The sequence below is a fragment of the Erpetoichthys calabaricus genome, chromosome 4 (assembly GCF_900747795.2).
Source record: "Erpetoichthys calabaricus chromosome 4, fErpCal1.3, whole genome shotgun sequence".
Lineage (NCBI taxonomy): Eukaryota > Metazoa > Chordata > Cladistia > Polypteriformes > Polypteridae > Erpetoichthys > Erpetoichthys calabaricus.
In genome coordinates this window covers 190,277,510-190,294,488 of record NC_041397.2, presented here as the reverse complement: position 1 = coordinate 190,294,488, position 16,979 = coordinate 190,277,510, and the positions used below count along the sequence as shown (strand labels likewise).

At 38.3% G+C, this 16,979-nt stretch overlaps 1 protein-coding gene across 1 annotated transcript in view; it reads left to right on the top strand.

Annotated features, from left to right (window-relative positions):
- The window catches only part of LOC127527447 (coagulation factor VII-like), a 36,661-nt gene extending 23,499 nt beyond the window's left edge, over nt 1-13,162 (top strand). The window contains exons 6-8 of the mRNA XM_051926223.1: nt 2,168-2,286; nt 9,837-9,957; nt 12,345-13,162. Of these exons, the coding sequence (XP_051782183.1) occupies nt 2,168-2,286; nt 9,837-9,957; nt 12,345-12,940 (836 nt within the window). The 3' untranslated portion in view covers nt 12,941-13,162. The remainder of the gene's footprint in view (nt 1-2,167; nt 2,287-9,836; nt 9,958-12,344) is intronic.
- Nucleotides 13,163-16,979: the final 3,817 nt, after the last annotated feature.

Genomic DNA, 16,979 nt, shown 5'->3' with positions numbered 1-16,979 from the left:
GACATCAGAATCTCTGTTTACTATCTACATGTGACAGAAAGCCACTTTGCGGATCCTACGAGATTGGTGTGCGTGCTTCGATGTTTGATGAATGGTTCAATGTGGTGAAACAAAATGCCGACATACAGATGCATTCGTGGTGCTTTTATATTCAACCGTCGCATATTCCCGATCGTAAAGACACAATACATTTTAAAAGTCTCACATATCATCTTCTGTGCCGTCTTTTTTTTTCTATGGCTTCCTCTGGACCTGACATCAGCGCCAAACAGCAATAGATCACCACACAGAACACATTAAATGTACGATATTCCAACTCTCTGCACATTTAGATTCCTAAGATTTATACTTGATATCACTTTCATGATGAAATGCATTGAAGTATGTATGTTACATTTTGCAAATAAATCGTTAATTTCGTTTAAATAATGAATACTGTTAATAATTACACACATGGGGGTGACACGGTGGCGGAGCATTAGCACTGCTGTCTCGCAGGGAGTCACGTCGCTGGTATTCTCTGCCTGGAGTTTGCATGTTTTCCTTTTGGGTTTCCACAGTGTGCTCCGGTTTCCTTCCAAAGATATGCAGATGTGGTGACACTAAAATGACGCTAGTTTATGTGTGTGCTTGTATTCACCTTGCAATGAGCTTATGCAATGGACACATCCCTGGATTGATGGATTTAATCATTAAACATCGTTTTCAGAGATATTGCTGTAAGGTGTCATTGGAATTTAATGGGGGTTCCAGGCAATTCACAACACAGCGAAGCCAAACCTATTCTTACCGTGATGATATCTCGCACTGCCACCTGGTGGATTCTTCCAGACTTCTGTAAAGTATGCGCGTGAGTATAAACAGTAAAACGCTTGAGCAGCAGGAGCGTCCACTGCAGCATGCGTCATATCACGTGAAGTATAAACCCAGCCTTAGTTGTTGGAGTAAAAAGGATAAATAAGAAGTAACTTGCCCCTATCCCAGCACTCCCCCAATTTGTCTCCCCCAGCCCTTTCCATATTTGTAATTTGAAATGGACACTATCAATAGGGGGCAACATGGTGGCACAGTGGTAGTGCTGCTGCTTCACGGTAAGGGGACCAGGGTTTGTGTCCCTGGTTATGCCTGCATGGAGTTTGCATATTCTCACATGTCTGTGTGGGTTTCCTCTCAGAGCTCTGTCTAAACGCATGCAAGTTAGGTAAAATGGTGACACTAATTTGGCTCTAGTATGTGTTTGGTGTGTGTGTGTTTGCCCTGCGATGAACTGGTACCTGTCCTGGGTTTGTTCCTGCCTTGCACCCTGTGCTAACTGATATAGGCTCCAGTACCCCCCACAACCCTGGCCTTGATTAAGAAGGTTAGAAAATGACATGACTCAATTAATAGTTTATGCATTTATTCATAACTAGTAACGGTGCACTGCACCATAACGTGTAGTGAATACACTTGACTTCATAGTTTTCATACTCTTTCTCTGTACGTTTATCATTCGTTTTCTCAGAGGTTGATGTACTTGCTGCTTCCTGAGCAGCTCTTCTTTTCTCCACGCCAGCAGCCCGCTTCTTCTCTATTTTTGTCGGCATCTTTTCGCGTTAAAACTGATTAAGTCAGTGTTTGTGTTGCAATTACTTGGTACATTTTCTTTAACTTTTCACTTAAAGTAGCACTTAAGTGTTCAATCTGCCTCAATAATGATTTAAGATATGAGGAGGTAGGGGAAGTGAAGGCGAAGGTGGTAGGGATGAGAAAAGCGCCTGTACGCATACGCTGCATGGCTGCCCTGCTGGCCGCTGCCAAGAGTTGATTCTACAATAAAATAGAATAAAAATAAAAACAGGAATGACCTTGGAAGTCAATCATCACCCCAAAAGTGGATAGTAGACGTCACGTAGTATATGTGTACCAAATTTCAGGTCTATAGGTCAAACGGTTTGTGAGCTACAGGTGATTTAAAATCCTGGACAGACAAATGAACAGCCATGGTAGCATAGCATATATAAAGATAAGATTGGAATCCATTCCTAATACACAAGACCAACCTCAATCTGTTTTACAGCATTCGTTTCATTCCTTTTTGTGTGCAAATCTTAAACGTACCAGCATCAATATATTAAATGATTCAATTCAAAATTAAGCCTGAAAGAATTTTTTTTTATTCCAACAGTAAAGTATCCCTGTGGGAAGATCCCACTTGAAACATCAAATCCAGATGAAGTAAAGGACGACACACGAGGACGAATAGTTGGTGGAACAGTTTGCCCAAAAGGACATTGTCCATGGCAGGTAAAGAAAATAAAATCATGAAAAAAACATGATCTGTATAATATATTTTTTCTTATCTATCTGGTAGGCTTTGGTACATAAAATTATTTAAACTAAATGTGAAATGAACAAATCCCAGTAACTATTATAAACAATTAGAATAGACCATTTTTTCCACTGTTATGGCTACAAACAGTGGCTTTTCTGTTCACTCCACTCATTGTTGTCAGTTTTCATAAAAGACCTTTATAGTGCAGTATCAAAGTACAAATAACAAGTTGTAGTTAAGAGATGGTCTAAAAAAGTGGAGGAAATACTTCTTTAATTGCATTTTAAGGCCAAGCCTGTCATTAAGAATATTTATGAATACATTTATTACGTTATTTGTTTTGGAACATGATTTTCTCTTTAAAATTTTTTTAATGTTTTGAACACATTTGCAGGATGTGATAAAATTGTATTTTTATTTTTTCATGACATCATCATGGCAACAAGATGTCTTCACCTTTTTGCACCTTGGAGTGTAGATATGTATAAAGAATCCAGCAGGTTTGCTGCTTCACCCGCCATTTCGTGCGCCCTGACCGTGATGTGCTCATCCTGCACAACAACTCTCTCTGACCCCTCTCTTGAGCTGGAAGCCTCCTATGCCAAATCCTCAGAAGACATCTGAACTATGGCGGTGAAAGTGCATGAAAGGAGATAGCGGATGTATACTAGTCAGTCCCCATACGGGCCACCACTAATCTTTACCGCCATCCCAGGAGAACAACTAAGCCCAGGGCTGCAGCACTTTATAGAAATCTTTCAGGGTTACGTGACCAATGTTCATTCTATTTGACTCATTCACCACATGCCCCAGATCAGCATATGATAAAAAGAATTAAAGCAATGAAAGGAAAAAAAAAGTATATTTGCATATTAACAGACAAAACAGTTTAAACGTACTTCCCCAAACAACAAGTACATAACAAGAATTAAAGACAAACATTCACAAATTAGGGTCTGAGATGCATCTCACTAGAGATAAACCAGATTCCCACAAATCATCACACATTGGTTTATTGTCATTATAGTTCAAGAGGATGGTGAAATGCCGGAAGCCCAATGGAATACGTCGTCAGCTGATGCCAATAACATAAATGTTCTGTCCAACTGGTCCAACAGTCAATCACTCCAGTGAAACTAAAAAAAAAAGTTGATCTTCAAGACGTGCCTCCCTTGCAACCCTAAGTAAAACAAAACCTTTTTCCAGCAGGTGGCTTGCATGTGGATTCTTAGTGTTAATGTGCTACTGCTCCTTGCTTCACTGCTTGATGTCTCTTTCCCTTCCTTTCCGGGCTAAATTGTCTTCAGCCCAACCGTCCTGTCCGTGCTGTGTCTTCCCCTTAAAGGTGTAGTTCCCCATTTTCGGTGAACCCTCAGTAACCGATTTCCTGAGGTACTCCTTAAGGAGACGCAAACTAACAAAGGAACATTAGCACATGTGGCACCTGCTACAATCTGTTCTGGAATGCAGGTTATATATTTTTCATATAATTGTATTTACATATTGTAATGTATAAATTTTATTCATTTGCTGGTTTGTTGTATTTCAAGTGAATGGTAGGCTCTTTAATGCCTACTGTTCATCTTTCTCATTTATATTGTTTGCTTTTTTTACCACTTGCATATTCAAACTTATGTGTAATGGACTTTGGAGTTCCTTCACACATAGTCTCAAAAAGCTGTTGCAAAAAACCAACCCAACAGAATGGTCTGTCAGTGCTTGGCTTGTATGACAAAGGGGCAAACGAAGAATCTTTATTAAGTTTTATTTTCAAAAATGTTCTAATAAAAAAGTAGCACACATGTTATAAGGAGCGCAAAAGGCCCAGAAGTTGCCTTAGCACAATAGACAATCCACTGGTGAACAAGTCCCAAAAACACAAATATAAAGAAAGGATGAGAAACAGCAAAGAGATCAAAATATCCAGAGAATCAACAACAAACCAAAGCAATAATCTCAGGGAACTCACTAATGCCCAGCGCATACAATGTACCAAAAGGGACTGTGTGTTCTCAGCCTTTACAGCGTTGAAGTCCATTGACAGAGATTGAGCCCCACCAGCTCCAACCTCCCCGCTCTTCGATTTCATATACAAATATGATCCTGCTCTGATGTCATATTAGGAGAGAAGCAGCATCCACTCACCAATGCCTCAGTGTTCCTGCCTCTTGGGGAACCATCCACAAAACATGTGGAACATAGTAAACAAATGGACGTACAGAAGTACAATAATACACAAAACTAATGAAAAATGAGTAATTAACATAAACAAATGAATCAAACTTAAACAAAAAAATATAACTGAACACTAGCTGAAACATAACATTACATGACCATAGACAGTTTGGAATTCCACTGCATGTCACTAGATGTTGCTGTATAAATGCCTTCACTACTGAATTTGTTAGAGTATAAGATTATCTGTATTGGCAGGAGAGAGAAGGTGCTGTCGGGTATACTGGAGGTGTTTCTGTTTATTTCCACACTTTGGAGCTGATGGCTCATATAGGCTGGCCTCTAATGCCATTCCTTGTAAAATGTATGTGCAGGTCCACTGCCTTATTTTGTGTGACAGCTAGGAAAAGCAAATAAACAGCTGATCGCTGAAGATGTCAATGAAAATGTCATGCAAATACACTGCGTCATTTTGTAATAAATTAGAGACAAACTGTTACTGTCATTTAATTGAGTAGGCACTTTCAGAACGTGAAAGTCATTTAATCTTCTGAAGGATATTAGAGTGGCTTACTGTAGCTGAACGCTTTTGCTACAGTTAGGTCCATAAATATTTGGACAGAGACAACTTTTTTTCTAATTTTGGTTCTGTACAACTGTATTGTGTTAAAAAAATGCTTTAGTTTGTTCACCCCACTGAATTAAAGCTGAAAGTCTGCACTTCAACTGCATCTGAGTTGTTTCATTTAAAATTCATTGTGGTAATGTACAGAACCAAAATTAGAAAAAAGTTGTCTCTGTCCAAATACTTATGGACCTAACTGTATATGTGGAAACAATATTGCATATAAAAGGCTGCAAAACAGGGTTCAAGTATATTTCCAAGAGTAAATACTTACAAAGTGATACAGACTGCATGAGAACAGTATGCCAGAATGTGCCATTCACCCTATAAACATGTCAGTCTTTAATGTACGGTATTTTAATGGTTCTGTTCTTGCCATTTTCCAGCTTTAGCAGACCTTTATGTGAGTTTTTGGTAGCCTTGGTTCAACAAAGGATCTTTGGTGTAATTTAAAAGAGATTTTTAGTTTGGCCCTATGAGATGCCTCTTTTTTAAAAGAAAATAATTTGGTATATTTGGAGGTCTGCTAAATAATTCAAATTAAATGTTAGCTTTTTTTTTAACTTTAATTTCATTTTGCCACTTTAGTCTTGATGAATTCATTTCGTGTCTTTACTGTATTGGAGTACGGTTTGAACTAAAATCTGACATTATATTTATTTTCATCTGTTGCTGTACTAATGTGCATGTATTAATGTACAAATAACTACTGGCTAAAATCTCCTAGGGAGACAAAACCCCTGGTGCATTTTTTATGTGTGATGTTCATAGATTGTAAATATATGTGTGAGGCACTATGGGGTCTGTGGAGCCCTGCCAGTTAAGTAGATAATACAGAAGAGTTGATACACATCATTCATTATGCACCAAGCTTTTCCTAATAATCAAATTAATCTAACAGTCACCAAAGCATATAAGATATCAAGTAAGAGGCAGGGCAATATTCATAAACAATTCCTCATTGCAGTGCAAACTTCACAGTAGGGCACAGGCTCTGTATATTACATACTAGACAAAGAGCCCGTTTCGAAAACGTAAGATGAAACGGGCACGAGTTTGTGTCAGCAGTGTATGAAGAACAAATGATAAGTAACAAAGAAGTTGTTTTGTAATGATTGTAGTCCGCTTTACTGATTACTGTACAGGCTTGTACTGTTAGTTGATGATTTTTCCAGGCCTATAGTATAATATTGAATGATGAATGTTCCAGTACAATATGGAATAGTATTAAGTATAAGCTCCACAAACCTGATATAGGTGTATTGAATGAATGCGTAATTAGGCCTAGAGCTGTAGTCGAAATCGCCTTTCAGGCCTCTAGAGCTTTAATCGAAGTCGCCTTTCTCTTTGAATTTTCGCGGCCGTAAATCCGCCGCCTGCCACGATGTCGGTATCGTAAGGTTTTTCGGGCAGCTGTGCAGAAGGCGACTGCGCATTCGGCTTCAGATGTGCGCAGAAGGCGACTGCGCATTCGGCTTCGGAGAGACGTGAGTGAGTGAGTGAGTGAGTGAGTGAGTGAGTGAGTGAGTGAGTGAGTGAGTGAGTGAATGAGTGAGTGAGTGAGTGAATGAGTGAGTGAGTGAGTGAGTGAGTAGGCTGGCGAATTACATATAAGATTGTGAGGGATTGCATATCAGATCTGGAGAATGCTCACAAAGACTTCACCATCACACTCCGACGGAATACAGAATTACAAGAAACTGGCAGCCTCTTTCAATGCATACTTTCTGAATTGGCGACCGAGTGATTTCTTCATTAGGAACACCCATGACCAGCTGTTTGCTAAGGCCAAGTAGGCACCGACCACTGTTTATTCAAGTGCCTCACCCACCTTCTATTACATTAGCACTTCACATGTAACAAACAAATATGAAAGGGCATCCCCCAAGCCTCCTCAGCCTCAGCCTCCCAGCTCTTTCATTTGATATAGAAATATAACGCCACTCTGACCTCATATAAGGAGAGGAACAGCACCCACACACCAGTGCACAGTTGCGCTACTGTATGTACCCTTGAGTTGGCTCTGTGCACACTGACTCTTTGGATTTTTTTACTAAATATTAATGGTTGGTTAATCCATATTTTCTATTTCTTATATTATGCAATATATAAAATTCAGTGCATTGCCTGCCATTTTCTGTGGCATTGCATTAAATATATTTGATACGGTATTATGCTATACTTCAGCCTAAATATAAATATAAAATATGGTTTCTAAATTTTTAATGGCATATTTGTGCTTTTTCATGTCCATAACAGTCTGTCTGATGCATGCCAAATTCATTTTGTAGCGTTACCCACTGTACTAAGTCTGTTAAACCTGCTGAGCCAATATTTCTCCCCTTCTCTGAATGCAAGAAGCCCACTGCAACTGCACTTAGCCTTAGTCTTGGTCCACTGCAAGTCCACAGCTCTGGGGCACACTGCAACTGTGCTAAACTCGAAGTTAACCTTGTTACTGTCAATACGTACTAAGACAAGATCAACACAGGATCATCCTGAGCTCATGGCACACTGCAACTGACCCCAAGGGTCTATATTTGTTCTCTTATGTTCCTTGTGTTTTGTGGGAGGTTCCCCAAAAGGTGGAGCGACCTGCCTGTCAACGTCAAAGGGCTGTTCTCAGCCGTATAAAGGCGGGAGAAACAAGCAGTCCCTTGCGGTTCATTTGAACATACTTGGGTTTTTTTTTGGCGAGTTCTAGTGATTATTGTTACCGTGTCTTTTTTGAACTCTTCTTCTGGATTTGTTTTTTGGGGACTTGTTTGCTTTGGGATTGCCTATTTCAGGCAACTCCTGCTGTGCCTTTTGTGCTCCTTGGAGCTTTTGTTAAGAAGAACATTTTTGGGCAATAAATATTTTTGTTTATAAAGAATCTCTATCTGCCCTTTTTTTCTTTCAGGCTGTAGGCTAATGGATTCTTGTCCTTAAAGGGGCTTTTGGTTACTGATTTCATGACTTTATGCAAAGGTTGTCTCCATGTTCATCACAATACAATTGCACAAAAATCTATAAACTAGCAATCAGCAAAAAAAAAAAAAAAACAGTACTGACATCTTCAACAAACCACTACTGGATGGGTCCAGCTCCCAGCCTTTTATAAGTAGAGGGAGGGTCCAGAAGAAATGACTCCACCTCTAGGCGCTCCTCCCATAAAGAACATGGAACATAAAAACATTTAGAGAAACAGTATAAATGACCTTAAATACAATAAAAACACAAAATACCCAAAAATCTAATCTGACGCATAACAGCTATGCTGTTGCTCCTTTGCTTTCTACACCTTCACTACAGTTTTGGGTTGTACTGTCATCTTTCCAGTGGTTTGCTGTGAATACAACTTTTAAAAGTTCAAAATCTGCAGGTCCTAGAGTCTGTGATCACAATGGGTGAAATTATGCAGAAACATAAAATACGTGTTATGTGAATTCTTTGAAAAGTTACATTTAACATTTTACACTTGCAGTGGTGCCTTGGTCTGCGAGCACAATTTGTTCCAGAAACGTGCTTGTTATCCAAAGCAAAAGCGAATTTCCCCAAAAGAAATAATGGAAACCCAAAAACATTCATATAAAAATGATTAATACAAAATATAAAGTAAAAATACATAAAACAAATTAACCTGCACTTTACCTTTAAAAAGAATCGTACCTGGTGTGAGGGAGACGAGAGAGAGGTGAAGAGGAGGAGGATTACTGTGCAGGATGACTTTCACTGTAACTAACGGAATCCCTGCTATCTGTTGGCTCACTGGAATTTTTTTCTTTTTTTGCGAATTTAACAAGGAACCTATCCAATGACAGTTGCTTTTGCCTCCTTTTGAGGATTTCACGGAAATGTGATATTGCATTGTCGTTAAACAGATTTATTGCTCGCACTGCTACAGCCTTATTCGGGTGGTGCTTTTCTACAAATTGTTTTTGTTGCAGTACAGGTACTAAAGAACAGTCACTACACCTGGACACAAAATTAAAAAATGCTTTACGCACACACATGTGGTCACAATGTTATACAAGTGAGGCACGCCAACTGAGACCAAGCATGGGTCACATTCCCACAGCGAGAGAGAGAAGAACCATCAGCTCAGTTGTGGTCACGTGACACTCGACAGACAAAGTGTATACGTACTACTCGTATTGCAAGACCTTGCTTGTATATCAAGTTAAAATTTATTAAAAAATTTTGTTCATCTTGCATAACATTCGCAAACCAAATTACTCTTTTACTGTATTTATGTTAGGATTTTTTGTTAAGGGTAAGGCCAAAATCATACAATCCCAAAAAAATTCAAAAAAAATTTTAAAAAAATTAAATAATGCATTTATTAGACAATGATAAAACAAACACCTATGAACATTTTCACACAACATGAACAAAGAGTAAAGTTATTTAGACCAGAGGAGAAGGAAAGAAACAAGAATATCTTAAAGCAAAAATAACTTGGTGGAAAGAACAAGCTTCAAAAGAACTTTCAAAAAACAAAATCCCCAACTCATAAATCAAAAAGCAGAAAGAATGGTCAAAAGAAGACATAATTAAACCAGATATCCTAATAAACTGGACACCTTTAGTATCTAATAGCAACAACTATAACATTACCCAAGAAGCAAGCAAGCAAAAATGTTTTCTGATGTTGAACTAATTGATTTTACTTAAGAAAAATATTCATCACAAAAGGCAAGACTAGATTGCAGGATTACAATTTGTTTTTTTCTTTCACAGGTTCTCTTAGCTTATGGAGACAAACACTTTTGTGGTGGCGTCATAATTCATCCACTCTGGGTTGTTACTGCAGCTCATTGCTTTCCTAAAGTAACTACAGTTAACTTGAAAGCAGTCGTTGGTATGTACAACATGTGAATTAGTTAACTTTCTAAGACAAATTGTTTTCCAGGAATTTATAGAGAGTTATAAGAGGCCTTAGAATATCCATCCTGCCACTTATTATCAAATTTACATAACATCAGGGTCACAAAGACTCTCCAATTCATTAATGGCACCTTACTGGGGTGTTTATCACCATTTCATTGTGGGAACAATTCTTTACATATGAATTGATCCTTTGAAAATGTTTCTAATATGCGGAAGAAACAGAACCCTTTATGGTATTGTATGCTTCCTAACAGGATACAACAGGTCAAGAAATCCTGAACTTAGCCTGTGGTATTCAACACAGTAAGAGTCCATTTAAAATCAGGAACTCAATGGTATTTCACAAATCTGTCATCATCTATTTATCAAACCTTTTATAGAAGGTTCTTTCTAGATCCTTCAAGTAGATGGTTCCTTTGGAAACTATAAATGTTTCCCCTATGGATAAACACTTTGGCACCTTCATTTTTAAGAGTGAATGATGATACCAGGACTAATTGGGTGTAAGGTGTAAGGTAATTGTGAATGGAGTGCCAGTACATTTCAGGGCACGCTCATGCATATTCCTACACTGGCGCTGGCAGTGTTAAATTACACTCTGTAAAATAACCCAAAATGAACATTTTTGGCAATGTGGTAAGAACATTGGGTTAAATGGGAGGGAAACCCATCTGTCAACAGACATCAGTTTGTGAAGCTGAGGGACTGTGTGCCAGAAATGGTGGTGTGTGATACTGCTGCACCTTGGGGAACTGTCCTGTCCTCCTTCCGGTTTATCCTCCACACAACAGACTTTCTATAGTTTGATTTAATTCTTAAACACATCAGCTCTCTGAATCTGCTCTGTTCATTTCCTGTCTCTATGTGAACTTAAAAAGGTCCAACAAAGTGCCTGGGTTTCAACTGTAGAAATATGAAAACCACTACCTGAGATGGGTTGAAATCTACTCTCTATATATAAAATCCTAACCCTAAATGTGCAACAATTTTGTGCAATGATTTTATATCATGTTTTTTGTAAATTGGGCTTATTTTAAAAACTACATATATATGTTTGGTATCATTCTTTTCATCGAACTTTAATATGATGTTGTTAGATTTTCAGATTTTTATTCTGTTTTTAAATTATAAACTAAAAAATATCAAGAACTCACATCCCGCGAGACAAGACTTTGTGCCAAGAGATTTAACCATGCCCGGGGTCGGAAATAAATGTTCAAAGCGGCGCATGAGATGCAAATCATTCTGCACAGCAGCAGCAGCAATCCAGCAGCTGATCGAGCAAAGAGGAGGTAGAAAAAAACTATTTCCCATTGTATCACTGTTTAAGAGGGGGTTTTGGAGGAGCATCCATGTCTCCTTGGGGTGCGTTCAACCCCTATCTTCACAACACGACCAGCAGAGATGTGAAGTGGCTGGTGCGCAGTGCAAGCCAGGGTTGGCTTTCGAGTAAAGTGAGCAGGGGGCAAACCCCCTAGTCATTGTAATAAACAAAGACCTCAGCATTAATGTTGCAGTGCAGTGGATCCATCTGATTGCTGTGTCTCTGTTACATACCTTTTGGTACAGGATTCATAAAAGCACTGCTAATGTTTGTGATGCTCCATCTTTTCAATAGCAGAGACTGGATGGACACATAAAGAGACACACCGGCACTTTATTAAGGTGGACTAACTGTTCTACCTGTCTAAGATGGGTAGAAATCTAAATAATTAATGTCGATGTCAGTGTTAACATTGCTGTGCAGTGTGTTCATCCAATTGCTATGTCTCTGTTGCATATTATTTGGTACATGATTCATAAAAGCAGTGCTAATGTTTGTGATATGCCATCTGTTGGATTTCTGTGTTTCTGTTTCATAACATTTGCTGCAGGATTCATGAAAGCAGTGGTAATGTTTGAGATGCTCCATTTGCTGGATAGCAGAGACCAGGTAGACACAGAGACTGGGAGACTGAAAATTTTCTAGCAGCATTGGTCACAAGGCAGGTACAAACCCTTGACAGGAGGTCTGTCCATTGGCACACTCTTGCATACACTCACACCTACCCTGGATGAATAAAGATTTGTGAAATAACATTCACAAAACAGACACTGGAAGAACACATAGACGAGGGCAGAGCCTGGAGTGATGAGACAGCAGCATGAACTACTGAAACATCCAACTTGGCACAGTAAATGTTAATTTAGATTTGACTTGCTGTAATTCTGGGAAATGAATTGTAATGACAATGACAATATAAGTATTGTATTGCCACAGGATGCACGGCCTCAAAATTCTTTGCAGTTTTCTAACTTATATTGTTTCATACTAATTACACATTTTTGGGGGTCTTATTTTTTTCCTCTCTTTAACAGGTGAACATACAATTGATGTCAATGAAGGTACTGAACAGACGATTAAAGTTAAAAAAATAATAATTCATGAAAGATATATAAAAGATAACACCGATAGTGATATTGCGCTGCTGAGACTGGACAAGCCCATTATTTACTCCGACTATGTTGTTCCCATCTGCCTACCAGAGAAGCACTTGGCCCAGAATGAACTGGCAGCTGTGAGATACTCAACAGTAAGTGGGTGGGGCAAACTCAGTGAAGGCGGCCCTACTGCTTCCATTCTGCGTAAGCTGACGGTGCCACGGCTAAAGACACAGGAGTGCGTCGAGAACAGCAAGTTGAATATTACCAAGAACATGTTCTGTGCTGGCTACTTTGAAGGAAAGCAGGACTCCTGCAAGGGAGATAGTGGCGGACCTCATGCCACGCTTTATATTAAGACCTGGTTTCTCACTGGAATCGTGAGCTGGGGCAAAGGATGTGCCCGGCCAGGCTTCTATGGGATTTATACTAGGGTGTCTCGTTATTTGAACTGGATTAATAACCATGTGCATTCAGAGGACGTTCCTCTGCTTCCGTATCCTAAAGTGTCTGCCAATGTTACATCAGTGTAAACATTGCATTAATATTCCATTTACAATATGGTATAGAAAAATATGTAATCGAGGATGGCCTACTGTTTAAGATTTTGTAGACAAGGTCAAAAATTGTGCAGTGTTTGTTTCCATGGTAATATATACAATATTTGTATTATAGTTTATTTTTTCATTCCAAAATATATTTTGACCCTCCGGTGTGACACCCTTAAAAATTAAACTGGCATACATTTATCACTACTGAACCTTCTTGAGTTTTTTTGTTATTATTATTTTTTTTTTTTCATTCTTACATTTGCACCAATAATCTTAATATAGCATCTGAAGTATGGAAAGAAAACGAAGCGCAAAATAAAATGAGTTGATTTGAGTTTGTGTTGCACTTTTCTACAACGATACTTTAAAAAAGAACACTTTAGGTAATATCTGTAGCCATCTTTGCTCTCTGTAGTTGTTTAAAGTAAATATGACAACCGATTTCAAAATAATCAGAAGATTTGGGAAGAAGAAATGACATTATTGGTGGAGTGGGGGGGGGGGGGACATAAAGAAAGAAGACAGTCGACAACAATGGTAGTGGGCCTAACACATTCAGGCTCCAGAAGTTTCTTTTTTTATTTAAAGGTGCTGGAAATTGAGTACAGAGTATGTGCCATTGAAAATTTGTGCAAGAACAAATTATGGGTCTCATGTTTACCAGAAACTGTTGAAAAATTGGCCAAGTGCTTATTGATTTACCGATTTAAGCTAGATAACCATGGAGCTTTAGACTACTCAGACGTATGGGTGGGTCAATGTCACATTCCAAGAACACCATGAACCATAAGAAACCCAAAAAAAGTTGTTTTTCTATTACAAACAAGAGAGCTCTAACAGGAGTGATACACATTTTATCTGCGTGCTTACACACATAGATGTGGAAAAATGGCAAATTTATATTTTTATGGATTCTTTAATACTCATTTGATGTTTTTCCTGTACCACTTTACACTACACAGGACCCCTTTTTCATCTACCTTCTTTGATATTCAGCTAGCACAATGCTTTAACATTGTCAGTAACTGCTTACACTTTATATTGGTCCAGTACAGTTGTTACAGGTTGCTGTCTCTCAATGTAGCTTACATGACTGATACGCTTTTTGTGGTGAGCTTGTTAGCCCTACGCACAACCCTCTGACCCCTCATAGCTCTCCAAATAGCTCCCTCTTCTAGTCACTTAGTTGACTCCTCCCGTTTTAAGGCACCGAAGACTCGCCTTCTGCCCTGCTCTTGTTTGCTACTCCACTGTTGCACCATGATAAGGTCAAGAGACAGGGACCCGGTTGTGCGTGTATTGCTTGCAGGAGGCGTTTTACGATTTTTTACAATACCTGCATATCAATATATAGGACCCACCGCGGCCTGTACCCAGCCATTCAGAAACCCAGCTGGAGACATCAAGCCCCAGATCAGGATGATTGGAAAAACTTGGTGGAGAAGGCCAGGCTTCTTCAAGTGTCATATTGCCATGTAAAGTTACGTAACAGTTGCTACCACAATTGTGCATAAAAATAAATTTTAATTTGAGTACAATCCTGTCATCTATATGAAGATACAGGCAGAAGCCAGTCAGGACCCACAACTTCTCTATAGTTTTGCTGAGACATTCCCTAATTGTTGTGGCTTCTCACCCACTAAGCCACGTAATATGTGAAATACTCTGGAAATTTCATTTTCAATTCATCTTTTGACTTGCATATGCTTTGTCACACACTATTGCAATCTTACGCAAAGCCAGTTCTAGCATTTTTGCCACCCTGGGCGAAGTTGGAAATGGCACCCCATCACCCCTCTTATTTTGAATACAAGTATCAGTGCCTGGTCTGCACATAGAAACCTGGAGACACGAGAGAGGAGCCAATACTGGGGAAGAGCAAAATATGAAGGGTTTGGATACAAAACAGTGAATTTACAATTTGAAAACGTTGAGGGAGACATTTGATTTCATATAGCAAGGTCTGCTTACAAGATTGACTTTAGGGTGCCGTTACTGAAAACATGTAGGTATCGAGCTGCATTACAGGCTTGCTTTATTTACTTATTTTTGTAATTATTACATTTAATGTTTCTCTTTGGAAAAAGCAATAGGCTTCCAATAATCAAATTATCACTTTAACTATTACGACACCTCTCTATTTAAACTGCTAGCCTAACAGGTAGTTTATGTTGATGGTGTCATTCTAGTTATAAAAATACAATACAATACAATTTATTTTTGTATAGCCCAAAATCACACAAGAAGTGCCGCAATGGGCTTTAACAGGCCCTGCCTTTTGACGGCACCCTCAGCCTTGACTCTCTAAGAAGACAAGGAAGAACTCTTAAAAAAACCCTAGTAGGGAAAAAATGGAAGATTCCTTGGAAAGGCAGTTCAAAGAGAGACCCCTTTCCAGGTAGGGTGGATGTGCAGTGGGTGTCAAAAAGAAGGGGGTCAATACAATACAATACACAGAACAGAACACAATTAACTCTCAATACAATATAATAGTGCAATAAACATAGTACAAGTACAGAGCAGAATTCAACAGTAGATGATCTCACATAAGACGATTTGGATTTATTTCAGCTCCATTAACATATACTTTTCATTTATATGACTGAAATAAATTGAAAAACTTGATATAATTACAAACATTCAATGAAATTGTAGTAGAATGATTATCTTTAAACATTTACCCACAATTAATATTTATTGTATCCTCATTAATTTTTGCAAATAATGCAATATAATTATCCAATTAATGGACAACCTTTGAAGAATTTTTTTAGTGGTGGACAACGGAGAACAATATTTGCCTCACTTAAATGCAAGTTATAATGTAAACCCAGCGGCTCCCAAACTTTCTCTCTTCACGGCGTACTTAATGTTTCAAGATTTTTCCACAGCACCCCAAGCTAAACCACAATATAGTTTATAGTTCTATAATACATACCTGACAGTTGCAGTGCGCAGTTGGTGGCTTAGTTATAAGAAAAGTAAACGCAAATGATTATAAATTAGAATAGTTTTTAATCGTTTCTTCTCTGAGCTGCACCATATAGTTGAAAAAAGGCCAATTTTACAAATTAGTTGACTATGATGATTGACCGTTTCAAATTAAATATTTGTTGATGTCTTTGTACATTGTAAATTATTCAATTCAAAGTAATTTATATTCTTTTTACACTTAATATAATTGTTAAGAACCGGCAATAATCTTTTTTTTTAAAAGATTCCACATCAAACATCACAAAAATCACAAACAATTTTTTGATGGGAATAATTAGTGAGACAGATGAGCCTGTTGTTCACTACACATCTTTTCAAATTTTGCAATCATACTGGATACAGCCACCTTCATTTCCTGTTCTACGTTGATTTTCTCATTAGTATTTGCTTTTTATCACTGGCGAAATTAGGCTGTTGCAAAAGAAATTTAGATTCGCTGAGCTTTATTGCTTAGCAGCTGATATTCATCGTTTACTGATAGCCAAAAGTCAGTAAGATCCATGCTGCCAAATTTTACCTTGAGTGTATTGTCATAAGACAGTTCAATAAGATTTTCTTCTAATGCAGAATTAAATTCAGATCAATACAATTGTTGCCTGACATCTGAATGAGTTCATTCAGGTCTGTTCTCAAAATGATACTCTTCAGTCTCGTCGGTGGCGCATCATTTACTGTGAATAAACCGATCAAAGCACCGGAGAAAAGCTTAACTTAGAAAAAGGGTTGGATATTGTTATTATGACTGTGGTACAGTAATCCCTCCTCCATCGCGGGGGTTGCGTTCCAGAGCCACCCGCGAAATAGGAAAATCCGCGAAGTAGAAACCATATGTTTATATGGTTATTTTTAGAATGTCATGCTTGGGTCACAGACTTGTGCAGAAACACAGGAGGTTGTAGAGAGACAGGAACGTTATTCAAACACTGCAAACAAACATTTGTCTCTTTTTCAAAAGTTCAAACTGTGCTCCATGACAAGACAGAGATGACAGTTCTGTCTCACAATTAAAAGAATGCAAACATATCTT